This window comes from Propithecus coquereli, unplaced genomic scaffold, assembly GCF_000956105.1.
Source record: "Propithecus coquereli isolate 6110/MARCELLA unplaced genomic scaffold, Pcoq_1.0 Scaffold536, whole genome shotgun sequence".
In the NCBI taxonomy this organism is placed as follows: Eukaryota; Metazoa; Chordata; class Mammalia; order Primates; family Indriidae; genus Propithecus; species Propithecus coquereli.
The window spans coordinates 1593861-1615095 of record NW_012151241.1 but is presented as its reverse complement, the minus strand read 5'-3'; the positions used below and the strand labels follow the sequence as shown (position 1 = coordinate 1615095).

General features: G+C 35.3%; 1 protein-coding gene and 1 long non-coding RNA gene across 2 annotated transcripts in view; one reads left to right on the top strand and one right to left on the bottom strand.

Moving 5' to 3' along the window:
- TAOK1 (TAO kinase 1) overlaps positions 1-20403 on the top strand; it is a 129349-nt gene extending 108946 nt beyond the window's left edge. The window contains exons 14-20 of the mRNA XM_012657322.1: positions 139-375; positions 2296-2424; positions 4724-4927; positions 7036-7275; positions 11341-11553; positions 12984-13166; positions 19356-20403. Of these exons, the coding sequence (XP_012512776.1) occupies positions 139-375; positions 2296-2424; positions 4724-4927; positions 7036-7275; positions 11341-11553; positions 12984-13166; positions 19356-19817 (1668 nt within the window). The 3' untranslated portion in view covers positions 19818-20403. The remainder of the gene's footprint in view (positions 1-138; positions 376-2295; positions 2425-4723; positions 4928-7035; positions 7276-11340; positions 11554-12983; positions 13167-19355) is intronic.
- Positions 12970-14355, bottom strand: LOC105820764. Its single transcript, XR_001138020.1, has 2 exons — positions 14286-14355; positions 12970-13153 (listed from the first exon to the last, which is right to left on the bottom strand). It is a non-coding gene; the product is annotated as an uncharacterized LOC105820764 (long non-coding RNA).
- Positions 20404-21235: the final 832 nt, after the last annotated feature.

Sequence of the window (21235 nt, the reverse complement as noted above, 5' to 3'; positions counted from 1 at the left end):
TTGGAAATTGCTAACATTAGGATCTCTTACATTAATTGCCTTCTTAGTTAATAATATAGTAGACTGATCTAAAATGCTTTTTAGGAAAAAATGGTTTGCTTTATTTTCTTCTTTTCTCTCCATTGTTTCTTTTTCTAGGTTACAAGACAAATGCAAGAACATGAGCAGGACTCTGAGCTTAGAGAACAAATGTCTGGCTATAAACGAATGAGGCGGCAACATCAAAAGCAACTGATGACTCTGGAAAATAAGCTAAAGGCTGAGATGGATGAACACCGCCTCAGATTAGACAAAGATCTTGAAACCCAACGTAACAATTTTGCTGCAGAAATGGAGAAACTTATCAAGAAACATCAGGCTGCTATGGAAAAAGAGGTGACTGGTTCATTATTATTAATTTGCTTATTTTAGCTTGTGACCATTTCACAATTAACTAAAATGGCATTTTTTTGTTAGCGTATCTGTTCCCAGGAACAAAGTAAATTGATAGGGGGAAAAGGAAAAACTTTTATGTAACTTATATAAGGCTTTCTGTAAATTAATGACAGATCAATCACAAAAAAAGATGGCACCTGTGGGTTTTTCTCTCTCACTGATTTTGTGTTATGTGCATGTCATTTAAAACAAACCAGGCTTAAAACTAATTATTCACCAGAGTAGTCCACTTTATAGTTTTTGTGATAGCCAACAAAATTTTGAGTATGAAAAATTGTGTGTTTTAATACCAAGTACTTGGTTTTGGAACTAATAGAGATATGAGATCGTTTCCTGATACTTGATAGTTTTATAGCATCACAGTAGGTATGTTATTAAGTTATTCTAGGCTTTTGAATCTTGGTTATCTGAGGAGTTTGATAAATCTAGCAATAGGTGATTTAGGTCTCAACAAGCCATTTATGATTTTCTTCTCTGTATATTTTTTGGGAACGTTCCTTAAATTTATAGCAGCATTTTTATATCAGAGAATAATTGAAGATTATTGTAATATATACAGAGAATGTTGGAGATTATAGATTATGAAAGATTCAGATTAAGATTTAGCCCATTTGATTGTGGACAAGTAAGTATCATTGTTCTATTATATGATAAAGGTATATTTTTTAGGATTCTTGTTGCATGAAACCTTTTCTTCTAATATTTTTGGTGTCCTATCAGTTTCATTTTCTTTTGATATTCATGTTTGTCAAGTAGAATGTAGGCTTCTTAATAAATTCACATGATATCATCAAAATATGTCCAGCTAGTCTGCATTAAAGCATTATTTATCATAAGTACCTTTTTCTTCCTCTTCCCAAAAGAGAATTACTCTGACAGTAGGAGGAAATTTGGCAAAATAATTTATAGTATAAATAAATGTTTGATTTTGAATTAGTGTACAGATATTTAGAATCCTGTTAGGCATTAGGTGGTATTTTTAATAGTTTGGGAAGAGGTAGATACCAACATACTTAGGAAAGCAATTCATGGAACAAAATATACAATGTGATTATAAATTTGTTTTAAAAATATAAGTAGGGTGTGATGGCTCATACCTGTAATCTGAGCACTTTGGGAGGCCAAGGCAGGAGGGTCACTGGAGGCTAGGAGTTCGAGACCAGCCTAAGCAACATAGCAAGACCCTGTCTCTATAAAAACATAGAAAAATTAACTGGGTGTAGTAGTGTGCACCTGTAGTTTCAGCTACTCGAGAGGCTGAGGCAAGAGGATTGCTTGAGCCCAGGAGTTTGAAGTTGCAGTGAGCTGTGATGACACCACTGCAGTCTAACTCAGGCAACAGAGTGAGGCCTTGTCTCAAAAATAAATAAATTAAAATGATTTAAAAATATGTATATATATCCATAGAAAAAATTAGAAACAGTATGTACCAAAATGTTTATGTTAGTTATCTCTGGGTGGTAAAATTATGTAAGATTTTTCTTCTCTGGTTTTTCTGTATTTCCTAAATGTTCTACAATGATTGTGCATATAATCAGAGATAAGAACAGTATTTGTTTGCTTTATTGAGGAGTTGGGGGGAGGGTATACTCCTGTTAAGTGAAATAAAATGGTGAAAACATTTTTGACCCTGTTAAGAGATCAACATTTCAAAAATGAGTTCTACCTTAATGGTTCTATGAAGTTCAAATGTTGAGGATACTGAGTAACATTTGTTAATAATTTGTTTAGGTATTTTATTTTGATAATGTTTCTATTGATTTTTGTTCTAAAAAAAAGTATCCTTTGTGATATATATTAAACTGCTGCTTTGAATCTATCTACTTAACTAATTTGATTCATTCTTAAAATTTCATATAGGCTAAAGTGATGGCCAATGAGGAGAAAAAATTTCAGCAACATATTCAGGCCCAACAGAAGAAAGAACTGAATAGCTTTTTGGAGTCACAGAAAAGAGAATATAAACTTCGAAAAGAGCAGCTTAAAGAGGTACTGATTTCATAAAAATTTTCAAGCCAATTATCTGCTTACCGATTATATCCAATGATGATCAACTCATAGAACCATTAGAATAAAATTTTCTTTGCTTGTGGCCACTAACTTTATATCAGTTTAAATGAAAACATTGATAATAATCAGTTAACCTTAACTGAGTTTTCTAGTTGAGTAGGATCTAAAGAGAATCATTTCCTGAAAATATAAATTATTTTATTTATAATAGCTTTCCTGTATGCATATTAAGTAACTGACTCATTAGGGAAAAAAATTAAAATATTTGAGCCGTATAAAAATCACACATTTCTTACTTTAGAAGTAAAACCTAACTTTTTACTTTTAACACAGAAGATTATAATTTGTTCTTACGTCAGTTTTAACATAGAATGAGGATAAGAGGCATATTTGTTTATATTTTTTAAATAGTACATGCTGATTATTTCTTTATGGCTACATGGTTTCATATTTATTTGCCCTTTATATGCTGCTTTTTAAACTTTTTTAAAAAGCAGATTTAGTCTACCTTCGAAGAAAGCCTTAATTGTTCCAAGGTAGTTTCTGAAAAGGGATAATTAGTCAGGGTAGTAGCTGGGATAGAAAAATGATATGTCTTAATTTATCCCCCCTCTTAAAGACTGACTGAAATTTTTAGTCCGTGTAATTAATTAGCTCACTATGATAAATTAATTGATTTTTATAAAATACATATAATCTTTCTGATATTAATACTTTTTGTGTATCTAGGAATTTGCTGTATAATCAGATATGTAAGTCTTGCGCACGTATTGGTGTCACAAAGATTTGCTATATACCCTGCCAAGTGAGCTTCATTGACAAGATTTTTCTAACTGTAAAGGATGTAACCTGCTGTATATTCCCATGACTATAATACAAAAGCCAAACTCCATAATGGAACTTTGAGTTTGAAAAGATAGTAAATAGAGTTCCTAACTATATATAAATAATCAACAAAATATACTTGTACAGTTCTTTTTTCCAGTGCAGTGAGAGTTTAGCTTTAAGGTTTAGTAGATTTAGATAATCCTTTAAGCATGTAACTTGTAGTCAAACTAATAAATTTATTTTGTTTTAGAAGCTAGATTTTTTTGTGTGTACTTATGTTCACTCAGAATAGTGATTCTCAGTAGAGAGGAAGGGACATATCAGAGTCTTGGTGGGAAAGTTCTCTGGCAGAAGGTTTTGAAAAAGATACCCAGGCGATTCTCTATGCATGTGCCCATGTTATTCCTGTCTCTTCCCATAGTGTGCATACACTACACTCTTTTAAGTATTACTAATTTATGTATAAGTGTTTTATTTTTATGTGTTTGGATATCTTATGAACTAAAATTATAAAGTATTGATCTCTTTCTTGAATAGCAGAGGGTTTAGTATTCTCTAAACAAGTTATCCTATACATCTAAGAAAGATGGCTTATTTACATTCTGTACAACATTGATGCTCTTTAGGTTGAAAATATGCTAGCATTAATTAGCATCTGAGGGTTTGCTTCATTGAATATATCGTCAGTTTTTTCATCTTGCCCAATACAAATGCATTTTTAATAAGGTAGTTTGTGACATGATATTTATTTTATTTTATTTTTCATTTTAGAGCATTAGTTTGTCAGGTATTTAAAACAGTGTAAAAAATCATTAGTTTTGATTTGTTCAGTGGTTTTTAATGCTGAAAATTAAATATCATTTATAAAGGAGGTCTCTATTCTCCCATGGTTTTGTCATTTAATTTCCGGTTTTCTTATATTGAGTCCATCCATAATTTTACCAAAAACTCAGTATCAGGAATGTCAAAAACCAAGAAGTGTATAATGTTGTTTAACTGTATTTTAGCCCTCATTTTAATTCACATGTGATTTTTACCTTAAAGCACTGCCTTCTGTCTCTTCTTGTGAAGGTTTTACAGAAGAATATGTTCTAGGCTTATGCTTAGCTCTTTGACTTGAAAAAAATAAATAAATAAAGAAGAATATGTTTTACTTTATTAACTAATCATTGTGTACTTTGAGAAATTGTGTGCTTTCAGAAGTGTAGCTGTGCAAAGCTAGAACCTATGCATATTTTCTGGTGTACATCTCTCTGTTTCCTGTCCTATTTACTGGGTAACTCAAGAAAAGAGGAAAATATCACCTACCTTCTCAAGGTCATTGCCCTGCCTGAGCATTAGAGAGGAAATAAAATGAAGTACTTCTATTTAAATTTACCAGATACAAAATGATACATTCATGTAGTTAATTTTTATGTATTTTGGACTGAGTTGTTTTTTATGTTGCCAGGAACTGAATGAAAACCAGAGCACCCCAAAAAAAGAAAAACAGGAGTGGCTTTCAAAGCAGAAGGAGAATATACAACATTTCCAAGCAGAAGAAGAAGCTAACCTTCTTCGACGTCAGAGACAATACCTAGAGCTAGAATGTCGTCGTTTCAAGAGAAGAATGTTACTTGGACGTCATAACTTGGAGCAGGACCTTGTCAGGGAGGTATGTTTGAATGACATGAAATTTAAAATCATTTATCAAAAGAATCTTTCCTGGCCAGGCATGGTGGCTCATTCCTGTAATCTTAGCACTTTAGGAGGCCGAGCCAGGAGGATCGCTTGATCCCAGACATTTGAGGTAGCAGTAAGCTGTGATCACACAACTGCCCTCCAGCCTGGGTGACGGAGCGAGACCCTGTCTGTTAAAAAAAAAAAAAAAAACTTTTCTGAAAGTATGCCAATCACATTCCAGCCTCAGGGACTTTTCACTTGTACTTCCCTGTGTCTGAATCATTTTTCCCCAGATATTCACATGGCATATTTTCTTCCTTCTTTATATCCTTATTCAAATGTCAGTGCTTCAGCAATACCTTCCCTGACCACCAAATCCTTCTCCCTTCTTTAAGTGTTCTTTTTTGTACTTCTTTCTGTTACACAAACATACACTTTTGCGGGGAGGGGTGTCCTGACGTCTTCACTAATATGAAAGTTGTATGAAATCACAGACTTGGTACAGTTTTTTGTATCCCCCAGTTTCTCACCCATAGTAGGCATTCAATAAATATTTATTAATTGACTCATGAATGAAAGAAATATTAACTTTTAAATATGAGGAAATTAATTGGGCAGTTTTTGCCTCTTTGATCTGAAATAGGTATCATAAGGTGTTTGTTGCCATTTAGTGCATTTTTAGTCATGTAATTATTTATTAGGCAAATGTAGAAACTCTTATGCCAATGAAAACAGTTGTTCTCATTATCAAGATACCTGTCAGCATAGATAAATATCCAGGTGTGGGTTGAAATAAGCTTCAAATGTAGCATAGTGTACAGATTCACTAGTGATTAAAGAAATTCAAATTAAAACAGTTATGTCAATTAGATAAAAAAATTTTAAAAGATTGATAACATCGACTCCTAGTAATGGCATGGGTTAATGAAAACTGTCGGTAAGAGTGTAAATTGATACTGCTCTTTTAGAGCATGATTTAACAGCAGCTTTTAAAATTTAATATGTACATATGCTTTTAGCCATCATATTCACTTCTAGAACTGTATTCCTCAGTACTGATAACATGATTATATGGTACAGTATATGTAGATATTTATTAAAACTTTGTTTACAAAAGCAAAAACTGGAAATAGTTTAAATGTCCAACTATAGAGGAATGATGATCAAAGTTATGGTATCACAAAGCAGTAGCTTATGATGAAACAAAACAATCTTTATGTACTGATCTGATCTGGATATATATGCAATATATTGTTAAAGGAAGAAAGCAGCTTACATGCCTACAGTATATATTGTTCAGTTTTTAAAAGTGTATGTTTTTGTATAAAAGATATGTCAAAATAAACACAGGGAAGGTTGAGAAGCATGTACACCACAGTGTTGGCCTCTGGGGAAAGGTTTTGCAGAGGCCAAGGGAGGAAGTTTTCCTTTTACATTGTATATGTATGGTGTACTTGTTTTTAGTCTGAAAAAAAGAATTTAAAAAATAACATTTATTGAGCACCATGTACTAAGTATTCTGAGAACTTTCTGTTTATAAATTCATTTCATAGTCACATTAAATCTGTGAAACAGCTATATTATTATCTGCATTTGAGAGATGATTAAACTGAATCACAGTGAGTTTAAATAACTAACCCAAGTAATCACTGTTCATAAGTAGCAGAGCCAGAATTTAGACTACAGGCAATCTGGCTTTCTAGTGTCCATGTTCATAACTGCTACACATAACAGGGTAGACTGCATGTAATAGAATTGAATAGTATGCTCTGAAGAAATTCAAAGGATGACTTAGGAGCCCTCTTCAAATATAAAATTAGGAAACAAAAGGAAGATGTTTAATCCTCTTGAGATAGATTTGATAATGTCTTAAGCTTATGGCAATAAAATAGTGTGAATAAATAGTAAATGAATATGATAAGAAAATTGGTGCTACTAATTGCCCATTTAAAAATCAAAGAACTCTAGTATTTACTATGTAGCCATTATTGAATTAAAGGATTAATTACATCTGTTTCTTGGTTATTCTGTTTCTTAAGATTTTTTTTCTGGCATTGTATAGCAGTAAATTATACCTTTGTCTTTTGTATTATGGATTAGGAGTTAAATAAAAGGCAGACTCAGAAGGACTTAGAGCATGCCATGCTACTTCGACAACATGAATCCATGCAAGAACTGGAGTTCCGTCACCTCAACACAATTCAGAAGATGCGCTGTGAGTTGATCAGATTGCAGCATCAAACTGAGCTCACTAACCAGCTGGAATACAATAAGCGAAGAGAACGAGAACTAAGACGAAAGCATGTCATGGAAGTACGACAACAGCCTAAGAGTTTGAAGGTACCTTAAGCCTAAGTTTTTTGACAAAGGGGAAAACATAAAAGACATCCATGTAATCAGGAAAAGTCTAGGCTGGGCACAGTGGCTCATGCCTGTAATCCTAGCACTCTGGGAGGCTGAGGTGGGAGGATCCCTTGAGCTCTGGAGTTTGAGACCAGCCTAAGCAAGAGTTGAGACCTGCTAAAAATAGACTCTACTAAAAATAGAAAATATTAGCCAGGAGTGATGGCACTTGCCTGTAGTCCTGGCTACTTGGGAGGCTGAGGCAGGAGGATCATTTGAGCCCAGGAGTTTGAGGTTGCAGTGAGCTATGATGACACCATTGTACTCTAGCCGGGCAACAGAGTGAGACTATGTCTGAAAAAAAAAAAAAATTCTTATTTTAAATGTGCTCAAATATCCAGTGCTGATATTATATTCTAAATGCCAGCATGCTAACCATTTGGCTTTTCTCTGTTCCAAGTAATACAGTTTTAGAATTCTAATTTGCTCTGTGATTTGTATAAAATTTAAAAATATGGGCCTGGCACGGTGGCTCACGCCTGTAATCTTAGCACTCTGGGAGGCCAAGGCGGGCGGATCGTTTGAGCTCAGGAGTTCAAAACCAGCCTGAGCAAGAGCGAGACCCCGTCTCTACTAAAAATAGAAAGAAATTAATTGGACAACTAAAAATATATAGAAAAAATTAGCCGGACATGGTGGCGCATGCCTGTAGTCCCAGCTACTCAGGAGGCTGAGGCAGAAGGATCGCTTGAGCCCAGGAGTTTGAGGTTGCCGTGAGCTAGGATGACGCCACTGCACTCTAGTCGGGGCAACACAGTGAGACTCTGTCTCAAAAAAATAAAAAAATAAAAAAAAATAAAAATATGAAAGTGCATTATCAAGTAAAAGGTTTCCCCTCTCTCTCCTTATTCCTCCTGCCACCTGGTCCATCCTCCTCCACTAAAGTCAACCAGAGTTAACAATTCTAAGAAATTTTTAAATTTCATAACTTGTAATAAACATAGCGTGAACATTAATAAACAAAAACCACCCACTGTATAGTCTGTCATCAGTGATAGCACTTCACTTGATCTGATATGTCTGCACATTTTAAACTTTTACTTATGTCCAGTAAGGCCCAGGTCCCACAGTATTTCCTATTTAAAGGCTCCCCCACACCCTACCCAGCCCTTTTTATAAACTATTTGATATTTAAACTATAAAACTGTACTTGGCTTTACTCTGAATAACTGCTGGAGTAAAGTGAAATTCATTCACAGAGATAATCTCTGTCAGAATCTAGAAGCTACAACACACCCAATGGTATTGTCAATTCCCACCCACTCCATTCAAACACGCTGCCCTGAACAAAGTATAGAGTAATGTTAAGGTGCTTTACCCTTTCCATGTGAACCTGAGTAAAATTTTACTTTGCTATGTTTTGAAAACAGCTAATTAACATCATTTACAGAGTAGTTATGTTGACTACCAACATAACCTTACTTATTTAATACTTAGAAAAATTGGAATTCATAATCATTTTTCAGATTTATTCATTTTTGCAGTAGACAGATATATAATCATTTGGCTGCAGAATGAGCAATTTCCCACCAAAAGACCTGTCTGTGAAATTAATTATGGTTTTAAAGCCAGTGGCACCTAAGAATGAACCTAACTGAAAACATGTTAGTTTTCTGTAGTCCTACCATAAATCTGGTATGACTGCATTTCTTTCGGGCATGGGTGATGGAGAGTTGTTTGACGTTTAACCCTTCCTTTCTGTTTCTTGTCATTAGAGCCTTTTCAGTTTGAAAGCTTGTAAATAGTAGTCTGATTTTCTCAACTACTAAATAAAAAATGAGGAGGAAATAATGTTTCACTGTCATTGACTTTAAATAGAATGCCTCCTTCTGATGACAAATGAGCTCAAGGTTTTTCTTTTAGTAGGGAAGAGAAATCACCATTTTCCTCTCTTTTACATATATCTCCCTGCTTAGTCAATTTGAATAAAACAGACTAAATTTTAACACCAAGTCATCTCATTTCTATTTACCTAAGTAAACGTCTTAAAACCTTCTCTTCTTCAAACCTTCTCCAAAACTTTAAATCTGGGGAGAGGAGACTTCAGTTTGAATACTTGTCTATGGTGACTAGGATTTACTGGGGAGAGATGTTATTTCTGTGAATTGGGTTGGGTAAAAATCTACTGCCCACTCTGCTATTTCTTCAGCTGCCATCCAGATGATGCTTTGTAAGCATTAAATGAGTAGAAATAACTGTAACATATTCATCTTGCTTTCACTTGAGTCAAATATTGAGAGATATATTTTATTCTTGGTATAAGCATTAATCTTACTCTTGTTGAGGAAAAATTTTTCAAGAAATTCTTTTTTCTCATTAGTCTGTGGTATAGAATGATTGGCACAATATTTTAAAAATAAAAACTTTTAAAATAATTGAGGCTGATACACAGAGGCAGAAGAGAATATCTAAATTTCATTGTTTTGTTTCTGTTTAGAAGCACTTGGAAAAACTTTTAAACCAAACACAGCGTTTAAGAATGGTGCTACTAAGCATAGCTAAAACATGTTTCTTTTTCTGGCTAGACATTTCTTGACCCCTCACAGAAGAAAAGTATATTACTAGGACGTACTGCCTCAGTTGGTGAAACATATAGAAAGAGGGTATATTTAATGTAGTACAGGGAGGAAAAAACCTTTTCCTAGGTGAGTGTGTAAATTTGGTCATATATGCATTTGTTGCACACTGAATGAACCAATCAATACCTGGCAGTCTTTATATTAAGGTAGAATAATTTTAACTGTAGGTTGTACCTCAGTGTTGTAAATGAATATATTTTCACTTATAGATCAACCAGTATACTTTATAGAAATATGCCTTATTAAAACTTTTTAAAACCTAGTTCATAGAATATAAACACTAAAGCCAAAGGTCTTATGTCTGTAAACTCAAATTATTTTTATCTGAGAAATGTTTATGTACTGTAGGTCATATCTGTTGTCACCCTAAGAAGAGGGTTATCCCTTCCCTTACACCCATAATTTTGTTTGACCTTTGAAAAGTTAGTTAACTTGACTGACTTTCAAGTTTTTGCTTGAGTTAAAGAGTAAATCGGCCAGGCACAGTGGCTCATTCCTGTAATCCTAGCACTCTTGGAGGCTGAGGCTGGAGGATTGCTTGAGCTCAGAAGTTCGAGACCAGCCCGAGCAAGAGTGAGACCCTGTCTCAACTAAAAATAGAAAGAAATTAGCCAAACAACTAAAAATAGAGAAAAAAAAAAAATTAGCCGGGCATGGTGGCGCATGCCTGTAGTCCTAGCTACTCGGGAGGCTGAGGCAGTAGGATTGCTTGAGCCCAGGAGTTTGAGGTTGCTGTGAGCTAGGCTGATGCCACGGCACTCTAGCCCAGGCAACAGAGTGAGACTCTATCTCAAAAAAAAAAGAAGAGTAAATCATTACTAAGTATATTTCTACCTGTTCTTTTAAGGAAAAGACAATTGTAATAACAATATTGATCAGTTACAAATAGAGGCTTCCAACTCATCCTCAAGTTTGGTACATAGACTGTGTAGTCCGAGTTGAAATTGTCATTAAGAGAAATTGGAGCAAAGTGTTTCAGATAAGGAACAGAATAAATGTGCTTTGTATTTTGCCTCGAGATCTGATAATATATTTTCTTGCCAGTAAAGTGCTTTTATATCTACTATACTAATTCACGAGAAAAAAATTTGATTTTATGTCATGAATACATAACAGTAATCAAAGTTAATTTTAGTATTTAGTCAAATCACTAAACTTATTAGTGAAATAAAAAAATACTGCTTGAAGTCCTGTTATAAATGGGGTTATGTTTTAAATGAGAGTTTTTGTTGGAAAAATGCGTAGAATCCAATCAACGATTTGGCTGAATAGCCGAGTGCAAAAGTACTGGCAACCTTGTGATCTGACCTTTTTGGTTTTCCTTTCCCTTTTTCCTAATAGCCTTTATTTCCATGTAAGTAAACATAAGGTGTACCAAGTGCCATATGTTATATCTTACATACATCTATTTTTTTCTTCCCAGTCTAAAGAACTCCAAATAAAAAAGCAGTTTCAGGATACCTGCAAAATCCAAACAAGACAGTACAAAGCATTAAGGAATCACCTACTGGAGACTACACCAAAGAGTGAGCACAAAGCTGTTCTGAAACGGCTAAAAGAGGAGCAGACCCGGAAGTTAGCCATCTTGGCAGAGCAGTATGATCACAGCATTAACGAAATGCTCTCCACACAAGCCGTGAGTTCTCTTTGTTTAAGCAAAATAAATTTACTAGACTCTTTTCTTCCACCACCTTAAAGAAATCCCAGCAGTTAAAATATTAGTTGGAAATGATACTGTCTTGCAGCTTGGGAAATAGTGGTGTGGTGGTTTATATTCTTCCTGCTCTCAACATTGTTTGAAAATGTCATGATGCATGTGAATTCTCATTGATACATTTAGACATGAGGTTCTAAATAGGCTTCCTGCCAACACAGATCCCAACAGCTTATTGAGATTGGAGCAGCAGCTTTGGTAAACAGTAGGCAAAAAGTAGTACTGTATTGGGAATCCAAATGGTCGCATTTTAGTGCAAATACAAAATATTTTCTGTATAAGAGCTTTGTAAACTTGTTTCTTAAAAGGGCCATATAGGGCCGGGCATGGTGGCTCACGCCTGTAATCCTAGCTCTCTGGGAGGCCGAGGCGGGCGGATTGTTTGAGCTCAGGAGTTCGAGGTTGCTGTGAGCTAGGCTGACCCCCCGGCACCCTAGCCCAGGCAACACAGCAAGACTCTGTCTCAAAAAAAAAAAAAAAAGAGCCATATAATAAATATTTTAGGGTTTGCAGGCCAGGAAGCAAAATTAAGGATATTATGTGGGTAACAATATAACCATTTAAAAGGTAGCCATTTCAAGGCCAGGTACAGTGGCTCATGCCTATAATCCTAGCACTCTGGTAGGCTGAGGCGGGAAGATCACTTGAGGCCAGGAGCTTGAGACCAGCCTGGACAATAGCGAGATCCCATCTCTACAAAAAATAGAGACTGGGCATGGTGGCATGTGCTTATAGCCCCACCTACTCAGGAGCTGAGGCAAGAGGAACACTTGAGCCTAGGAATTTAAGGTTGCAGGGAGCTATGGTGATACCACTGCATTCTAGCCCAGGCAACAGAGTGAGACCCTTTTTCAAAAAAAATAAACAGAATGTAACCATTTCAGAGTGAAAAAACCATCCTTAGCTAGTGGGCTGTAAAAAAAAACAAGATAAAACAGGCAGCTGCCCAGATTTGGTCTGTAGGCTATAGTTTGCTAGTCTCTGTTGTGTAGTGATTTCCACTAGGAAGGAAGAGATTCAGAGTTTTATTTTTATTTTTTTATTATTTTTTTTTCCAGAAGCTCTTTACACAGAGATTCAAAATTTTATATCACCTAATCAGATTCTAGGTTTTTCTTAAGGAAAATGTGGTTATTTAGGAATCCTCCAAATAGCTTATGATAGCTTTATCTCCATAAAGCTATTATTGGTTACTGTGCCTTTCTTTCTCAGAGATGTCTACTGCAAGATACAAGAGAGAACAGTTGTGTAACCTACAAAAGAGTAATCTGTCTTCTATCATTCATCCTCCTTTCCATAGGTCATGAATAGATAGCTCACAGTAGGATATATCTGTTTTCTTTCTCTCTCAGCTGCGTTTGGATGAAGCACAGGAAGCAGAGTGCCAGGTTTTGAAGATGCAGCTGCAGCAGGAACTGGAGCTGTTGAATGCATATCAGAGCAAAATCAAGATGCAAGCTGAGGCACAACATGATCGAGAGCTTCGGGAACTTGAACAGAGAGTCTCCCTCCGCAGGGCACTCTTAGAACAAAAGGTATCAATAATAGAAGGAAGATAATTGTTCTTGTATTTACTTTTATCAAAAGCATTTTATAGGCTGGGCACGGTGGCTCACACCTGTAATCCTAGCACTCTGGCGGGCCAAGGCGGGCGGATTGTTTGAGCTCAGGAGTTCGAAACCAGCCTGAGCAAGAGCGAGACCCCATCTCTACTAAAAATTGAAAGAAATGATCTGGACAACTAAAAATATATATATATAGAAAAAATTAGCCGGGCATGGTGGCGCATGCCTGTAGTCCCAGCTACTAGGGAGGCTGAGGCAGTAGGATCACTTGAGCCCAGGAGTCTGAGGTTGCTGTGAGCTAGGCTGAAGCCATGGCACTCTAGCCAGGGCAACAGAGTGAGACTCTGTCTCAAAAAAAAAAAAAAAAATCATTGATTCACTAATGACTCCTACAATTAATGAGTTCCAAAAATCAAGGGGATATAATGAAATAGTAATTACTAGAGAAAGGATATGTTGTATATGAGGACAGTCAGTTGAATTGTCACAGTAGCAGCTCTGGCACCATGTTCCTCACTTCTTTTGTGTACCTAGCTCTACCTGGGAGGTTGGAGAAAGACTTGAATAGTGAAGAAAAAGAACTGCATTAATTCCCTGGGAGAGGCAGGGACAAAGGATCAGGAATATATACTTTACTCATACATCCTTGGCCTGAACTATATAGATTGGTGGAAGATTACTGAGGGACAGAAGGTAAAACCAGTTCCACAAAGGTGAGAAGGCAGGCTGGAAAATGTTACTTCTAGATACATTTTTACTTTTCCTGACTGATTCTTTGTCAAATATATTAGAGAATAGAACTAGAATCACCAAATTCATTTCCGTCCTTCAGGGTACTTCGTGTGTGTGTGTGTGTGTGTGTGTGTGTGTGTGTGTGTGTGTGTATGTGTGTGTGTGTTGGTGTTGGGAAAAGGTTGATGGACAGTGATTTTGAGAGGTAAAAAGAGGAAAGGCATCTGTTGTGAGAAGTGTTAGATTATCAGTTGTATTCAGGATTCAGAACTATGTTCCAGAATTCCTGAATCATAAATTCCCAACAGCTTGTATAGTCGTAGGTATGTCAGGCATTATTAGGATTATTATACTTGCCTAATGGTCTTCCTAAAGTTGTCATTTTTTGCACCATAGGCCTGTAGATTTTCCTCTATTTCCTATAGTTATCGTAAAAATAGAATGCTTTGTTAAATTAAAAAACATATCTTTTAAAAAACCACCTAAAGAAGATGTTACTATTTCCCTGGCCACAGGTGTCTTTATTACTGGCTTCTTTAAGAGCTACTTACCTCTAAAAATTATCTCATTATGTTTCTCATTCAAGATGGGAAGGATAAAACATATAAATTTTGAAAAATCTAGTTTGTCCCATAGACAGATACTCTAAATCTGTCGCATTCCAACTCTCTTATTTAAAATTCAGTCTAGGCTGGGCATGGTGGCTCACACCTGTAATCCTAGCACATTAGGAGGCCAAGGCAGGAGGATCTCTTGAGACCAGGAGTTGAAGACCAACCTGAACAACATAGTGAGACCCCACTTCTACAAAAAATTTAAAAATTAGCTTGGCGTGGTAGCACATACCTATAGTCCCAACTGCTCAGGAGGCTGAGACGTGAGGATCACTTGAGCCTGGGACTTTGAGATTGCAGTGAGCTATGATACCTTTGTACTTTAACCCAGGCAACAAAGCAAGACCCTGTCTCAAAAAAAAAAAAAATTAAATTAAAAAGTAAAATAAAATTCACTCTAAAGTTCTGTCTCTTATGCTTTAAAATTATCACTAAAAGTAAAACTCCCTATAGTATTTTAGCAATAGTGTTGTGAGAGAAATTTTGATATTATTAAAGTACTGTTGTAATTTTAGCTCCACCTAGTGGTTCAGAGTTAAGCAGTGCTAATTAGCATCTTAGGTACAGTCTTATTTCAATATATGAACCAAAGCTTACATGTTATACAAAGCCTAGTAAAATACGGGCATAAAATCAGTATTCATTGGTGAAGGTGCAGCGGCATTCTTATACTGAGAGTTGTATATTGAGCCTTAGAAATGTTAAGTATTCAAAATGTTGAGCATTTATTCTAAGGAAAATAAACCCAAAATATAGGAAAAACAGTATCCATAAATGTGTTAATTATAACATACTTTATATTATAATACTTTAAAACAACCTAACCATCTAAAACAGATGGTTTATAATTAAGTAAACATGCTCAAACCACTAATAAAATCTTATTCAGCCATTTAAATGATGGCTGCAAAAACAGTATTAATATGGAAATATATGGGGTGTTGAATAAAATAAAAAAGACAAACTGTACTTAAAGTGAATTGAAGTAATGTTAGTAATGGGTATATTAATATAATACATTGATTCTTTTTACTTTTAAAAATGTGGTTTCTATTCATTTCATAATGGAAAAATGCATACAGTTATTTAGTATTTAAAAAAATAAACAATGAATGGGTAATAAATCTATAGTGCTTTGAGATGTTACTTGATTTTTAGGGCTAATTTCAGGTGAAGTACATTACTACAAGGCAGGCTGGGGTCAATTGGCAATCGCCAAAATCATGTACCCTCACTATAAAAACTAAAAAATCTTAATAGCTGTATTTTCTGCACTTTGTGCTTACTGGTTGTACGGATAAGAAATGGGATTTTCTTGTCATCTGAAAAGAAATAGAAATGGAACTAGGGTGAATATCTAGATGAACAAAATAGTTCTGTTTGAAGATTGCTGTCAGCCTGTAAGTGAACCAAATATTGTCCATTTAGGTTGAGTCACCAGCAAAGTGAGTCTTATGTGTACATGAAGTCTTGTTTCAACTTTCCTCATCCTTCATTTACATTAAATTTTTGTCTAGGTAACTATTAATGTTAAATTTTATGTGAATTTTATACATATATGAAAAGTAGTAGTATTCCTAAAATGAGCTTTTTTTGTTTTATCATCTCATTTAATTTTCTCTCAATATTTCACTTAGTATTAACATCCTGGTTGGTAGTGTTTTTAGTTAAGAATTAACATTCGGAACATCTTACAAGACTCTTCTTTATGGAAATGAAAATATTCACTCAAAAAGATCACATTTGGTTTCAAAGAATACAGTTTGGGAGAGCCTCCCAGAAATTTTAATTATGGTAATTCTTACCTGCTCTGTGAAACCACTTTCCCAATTTGCAATAATAAATAACATGTTTTACAAGAATAAGGATTAATGCAACCCATCACAAACTTCAGTTTTGATTTTTATTTAATTGAAAAGTATCCTCAGTTTTTTACATGATAAAACTTAGCAGCAAACAAAATTAAAGCAATACTTATTATGAAATATTGATAAGCAATAATGTGTTTAATTTTTTATCATAACTTCCCTTCAGTAGTATGCAAGGAATTCAGATCCATTACATTCTGAGCGCACTATCTGTTAAATTAAAATAAGTATTTTTAGTGAATGAATTTTTGACATTTTTATGTATAAAATATTTAAAAGAAAATTTTAAGTTCTTTAATCCTAAGAGATATATAAATTTAATACTATATGAATTGGATATTTTATATGTAAATGTTAAAATAATGGGACTATTATTTTACACATAAACAATTTTTTAATTTTATTTATTTATTTGTATCCCTGAGGCAGGTTGAAAAAATTTTTTAAAACTCAACAAATATAGAGAATCATAAATAGAAAATTATCTTTAATCCCACCACTCAGAAATCACCACAATTAACAATTTGGTGTTTTTCCCTCAGAAGAATAATTCATGTTTAATCTAAGTCTTCAACCTTCATATAAAATGCCTTCCTAAACCTCTTTTACAAAACTCGAATACTTAGAATAATAATTTTCAAACTCTTCTTACTCCAGTCCATTCTGGCCTGTTCGTAATTTCCCAAAGACTTCTTATTTTGTCGTTTCTCCGTGCCTTTGCACATTTCCTTGTGTTCCTGGTAAACTATTCCTCCTTCAGAATGCAGTCTCTGTATCATCTCCTTTGAAACTTCTTTACCCCATACTCCCTCCCCTATAAAGTGAATCACTCTATATTTTTGTATTTCTGCTATAGGCTTAGCAATTTTTTATTCGTGTGTGCTTCCCGTGCTAAAATGTGTATTTTTTAAAGGACATTTTTAAAAAAATTGATAAATAAAAACTAAGTGTGTTTGTTCTAGGCTTTGTGGGTCATGCCTGTAATCCCAACACTTTGGGAGGCTGAGGCTAGAGGATCACTTGAGCCCAGGAGTTTGAGGCTGCAGTGAGGTATGATGGCACCACTGCACTCCAGCCTGGGTGTCAGAGCATGGCCGTACTTCAAAAAATAAAATTAAATAAATAAACATATTTTTTGAGCTAGATTTCTGCAGAAAGCAATGTCTGTTGGTCTAAGTCCTCAAATGCCTTAAAAATTTGATAACTTAATGCACCTTTACAAATTTTCTTTATTTCCTACTTTAAAAAACATTTTACCATGGAAAATTTCTAACATATGCAAAAGTAGGGAGAATAGTACGATGAAATCCCTAAGTACTTACCACCCAGCTTCAAAAATTTTGCTGATTTTTTTCTCATCTGTTCCTCACCCCCTCCACACCCACACCTTTTGTCTATAATTTGTTTTTTAATGCAAATCCCAGTATAGCATCATTTCACTCCCAACATAACCACAGTTCGATTGTGATATCTAACAAAATTAGTAATTATTTTTTAGTCCATTTCTAAATTTCCCCTATGATCTCAAAAATGTCTTCTTTACAGTTTGTTTATTGGATTGGACCCAAACAAGGTCCAGACCTTGCATTTGGTTAATTGTCTTTTAAGTATTTTACTCTGTAACAGCGTACTCCCCTTCTTTGAAAATGTAGATTGGATCATTTGCCCTAGAAATTTCCACATTCTGGATTTGGCTGATTGCATCTTTGTGATATCATTTTATATTTTCCTCTCTCCTCTACTTCATATTTCCTGTAAACTGGTGGTTAGATCCAGAGGTGTGATTATATTTAGGTTCAATTTTTTTTTAAGTTTTTTATGAGAATTTTTCATAAGGATTACTGTATATTTCCTTTTGCTTCATATCAAGAGATATATAATGTCTAGTTGACCTACTTTTAAGTGTTACTAATGTTGATCCATGGGTTCAGGTATTGTTAAAATGACCATCCATAAAAAAAGTTCTCCAACTGTTTTTTTATTGACTTCATTTATTGTGTATTTTCCTATATAATTTTTTATATATACAATCAACTGTATTCATTTGTAATGCCTTCTAGTTTTCCAGAACTGATTGCAATAGCCGCCCAACCACTAATTTCTAGGTATATATAGTCTCCTAACTTTTAATTAGGTTATCATAGTTTTTTGTTTGTCACTTAAGGATTTGGTACATCTGGAATATATTTTGGTATACGGTGTAAGATGAGGTTCCATTTTTATTTCCTTTGAGAAAGTTGGCCAGTTATGCTATTATTTGTTTAAAATTTCATCTTTTTCCCATTGAATTAACTGCTGCTTTGTCCAGAGGTAAAGACCTACAGATTGGGCCAGTTGCGGTGGCTCACTCCTGTAATCCTAACACTCTGGGAGGCCAAAGGAGGAGGATCACTTGAGGTTAGGAGTTCGAGACCAGCCTGAGCAAGAGCAAGAACCCCATCTCTACTAAAAATCGAAAAAATTAGCTGGGTGTGGTGACACTCGCCTATAGTCCCAGCTACTTAGGAGTCTAAAGCAGGAGGATCGCTTGAGCCAGGAGTTTGAGGTTGCAGTGAGCTATGATGATGCCTCTGTACTCTAGCTAGGGTGACAGAGTGTGAGACTCTGTCTCAAAGAAGAAAAAAAAAAAAAGACCTACAAATTGGGATATTCATTATATTTCTGTTTTATTAATCTATTTGTCTATTCCTATACCAATATTTATTTTATTAGAGTGACATATGATATGTCTGCTATCTGATAATATTGATATTTCAATAGAGTTTATTACCTTGATTTTACATATTTTAAAAATATAAATTATACTGATTCTTACAGTGCATCTATTTTGATTTTTAAATGTATATCCACAAAACAGCCACTTCAAAGCTGAGTAATTATTGGTTCCTAAATTTTAGATTTTTAAAGAATAAATTGGCTTTCTTTTTGCTTCCTTCATCCAACAGATTGAAGAAGAGATGTTGGCTTTGCAGAATGAACGCACAGAACGAATACGAAGCCTGCTGGAGCGTCAAGCCAGAGAAATTGAAGCTTTTGACTCTGAAAGCATGAGACTAGGTTTTAGTAACATGGTCCTTTCTAATCTCTCCCCTGAGGCATTCAGCCACAGCTACCCGGGAGCTTCTGGTTGGTCTCACAATCCTACTGGGGGTCCAGGACCTCACTGGGGTCATCCCATGGGTGGCCCACCACAAGCTTGGGGCCATCCAATGCAAGGTGGACCCCAGCCGTGGGGTCACCCCTCAGGGCCAATGCAAGGGGTACCTCGAGGTAGCAGTATGGGAGTCCGCAATAGCCCGCAGGCTCTAAGGCGGACAGCTTCTGGGGGACGGACAGAGCAGGGCATGAGCAGAAGCACGAGTGTCACTTCACAAATATCCAATGGGTCACACATGTCTTATACATAACTTAATAATTGAGAGTGGCAATTCCGCTGGAGCTGTCTGCCAAAAGAAACTGCCTACAGACATCGTCACAGCAGCCTCCTCACTTGGGTACTACAGTGTGGAAGCTGAGTGCATATGGTATATTTTATTCATTTTGTAAAGCGTTCTGTTTTGTGTTTACTAATTGGGATGTCATAGTATTTGGCTGCCGGGTTTTGTTTGTTTTTTTTTTTTAACTTTTGGGGAAATTTTGAAAAGTGGAGTTGATATTAAAAATATGCGTGTAGGTGCGTATATATATACGCACACACACACATATATATATCTTATGCATGTGGTAAAAAGAAATTGGCTAGATAGGCGGTATTTTCTGAAAACCACAAAAATAAAATGCAGCAAAGTGGCTTGAGTCATCACTTTTGAGTGTCTATATCCTAAGAAGTTTGTGAAAAAATCAAAAGCCTTTCTCCATATCCCAAATTCTTATGAGCCACCCACAGCAGGCGGCATATGCTGAAATAAGTTATTTTTGGAACACACCTCTGCATCCTCTCACTAATGTGTTTTTTTGTTAAATTGGTCTGACTTCTCAGCCTCATTTGAAGTAAAAAGAAAAAAAAAAAGAAGAAATCCATGAGCACTAAGGATTGCATTGACTTTTTCAGAGGGTAAAAAACAACTCAGTTTTTTTCCTGAATGAATCATAGATTTGTCAGTGATTTTTGTCCATTCAATTGTGCCTTCTTTGTGTCACGGTGAGATGGGGGTACTTAAGGAGATGGCAAGGTGTGTGGGGATTGCATAACAAACCTGTGAGCCTTCAATGGGGAAGACCAGAGAGTAAGAGGGGCCCCTGAAAGTTCATATGGGTATGTCCAGCAGCATAGTGAGGAGATAAAGCCTACATATCCTGATGTTTTGTTGCTTATACTGTGATATCTCATCCTAGCTAAGCTTTATAACTCCCAAGACCCCAAACAGTACTTTTACTTTGTTTGTACAAAGACATACAGCCAATACAAATCAAATGCCAGAGGTATTTGAATGATGCCATATTAGCAAAATGCCATCTATTGGACTTCTCATCACACTACATAGACATAATTTGATTATCCCCTTTGGCTTATGGGATTTCCTGTTTACAAGTAGAATAGCCAATTATTTAAATGTTTAGTTGCCATAGTGAACCAGGAGCCACTGAGCCAATGACTTTACCAGCTGCTGACTAATCCTCATCACCACTGTAGATCTTGCTGCATGTGCAGGTCCTCTGTTTTTAATTGCTGTTTTTGTTGCTGCAGTACTTTACAAACTTCTAGTTTATTGAGGCTTAGTGACCATTTGGCATCATGTTAACATCACACAATAGGAAACACCACTTCCACAAGTCTCAAGCCTCAGTGCTAAAGTACTACTGAAAAGGAACTAGGAAGTTTGGC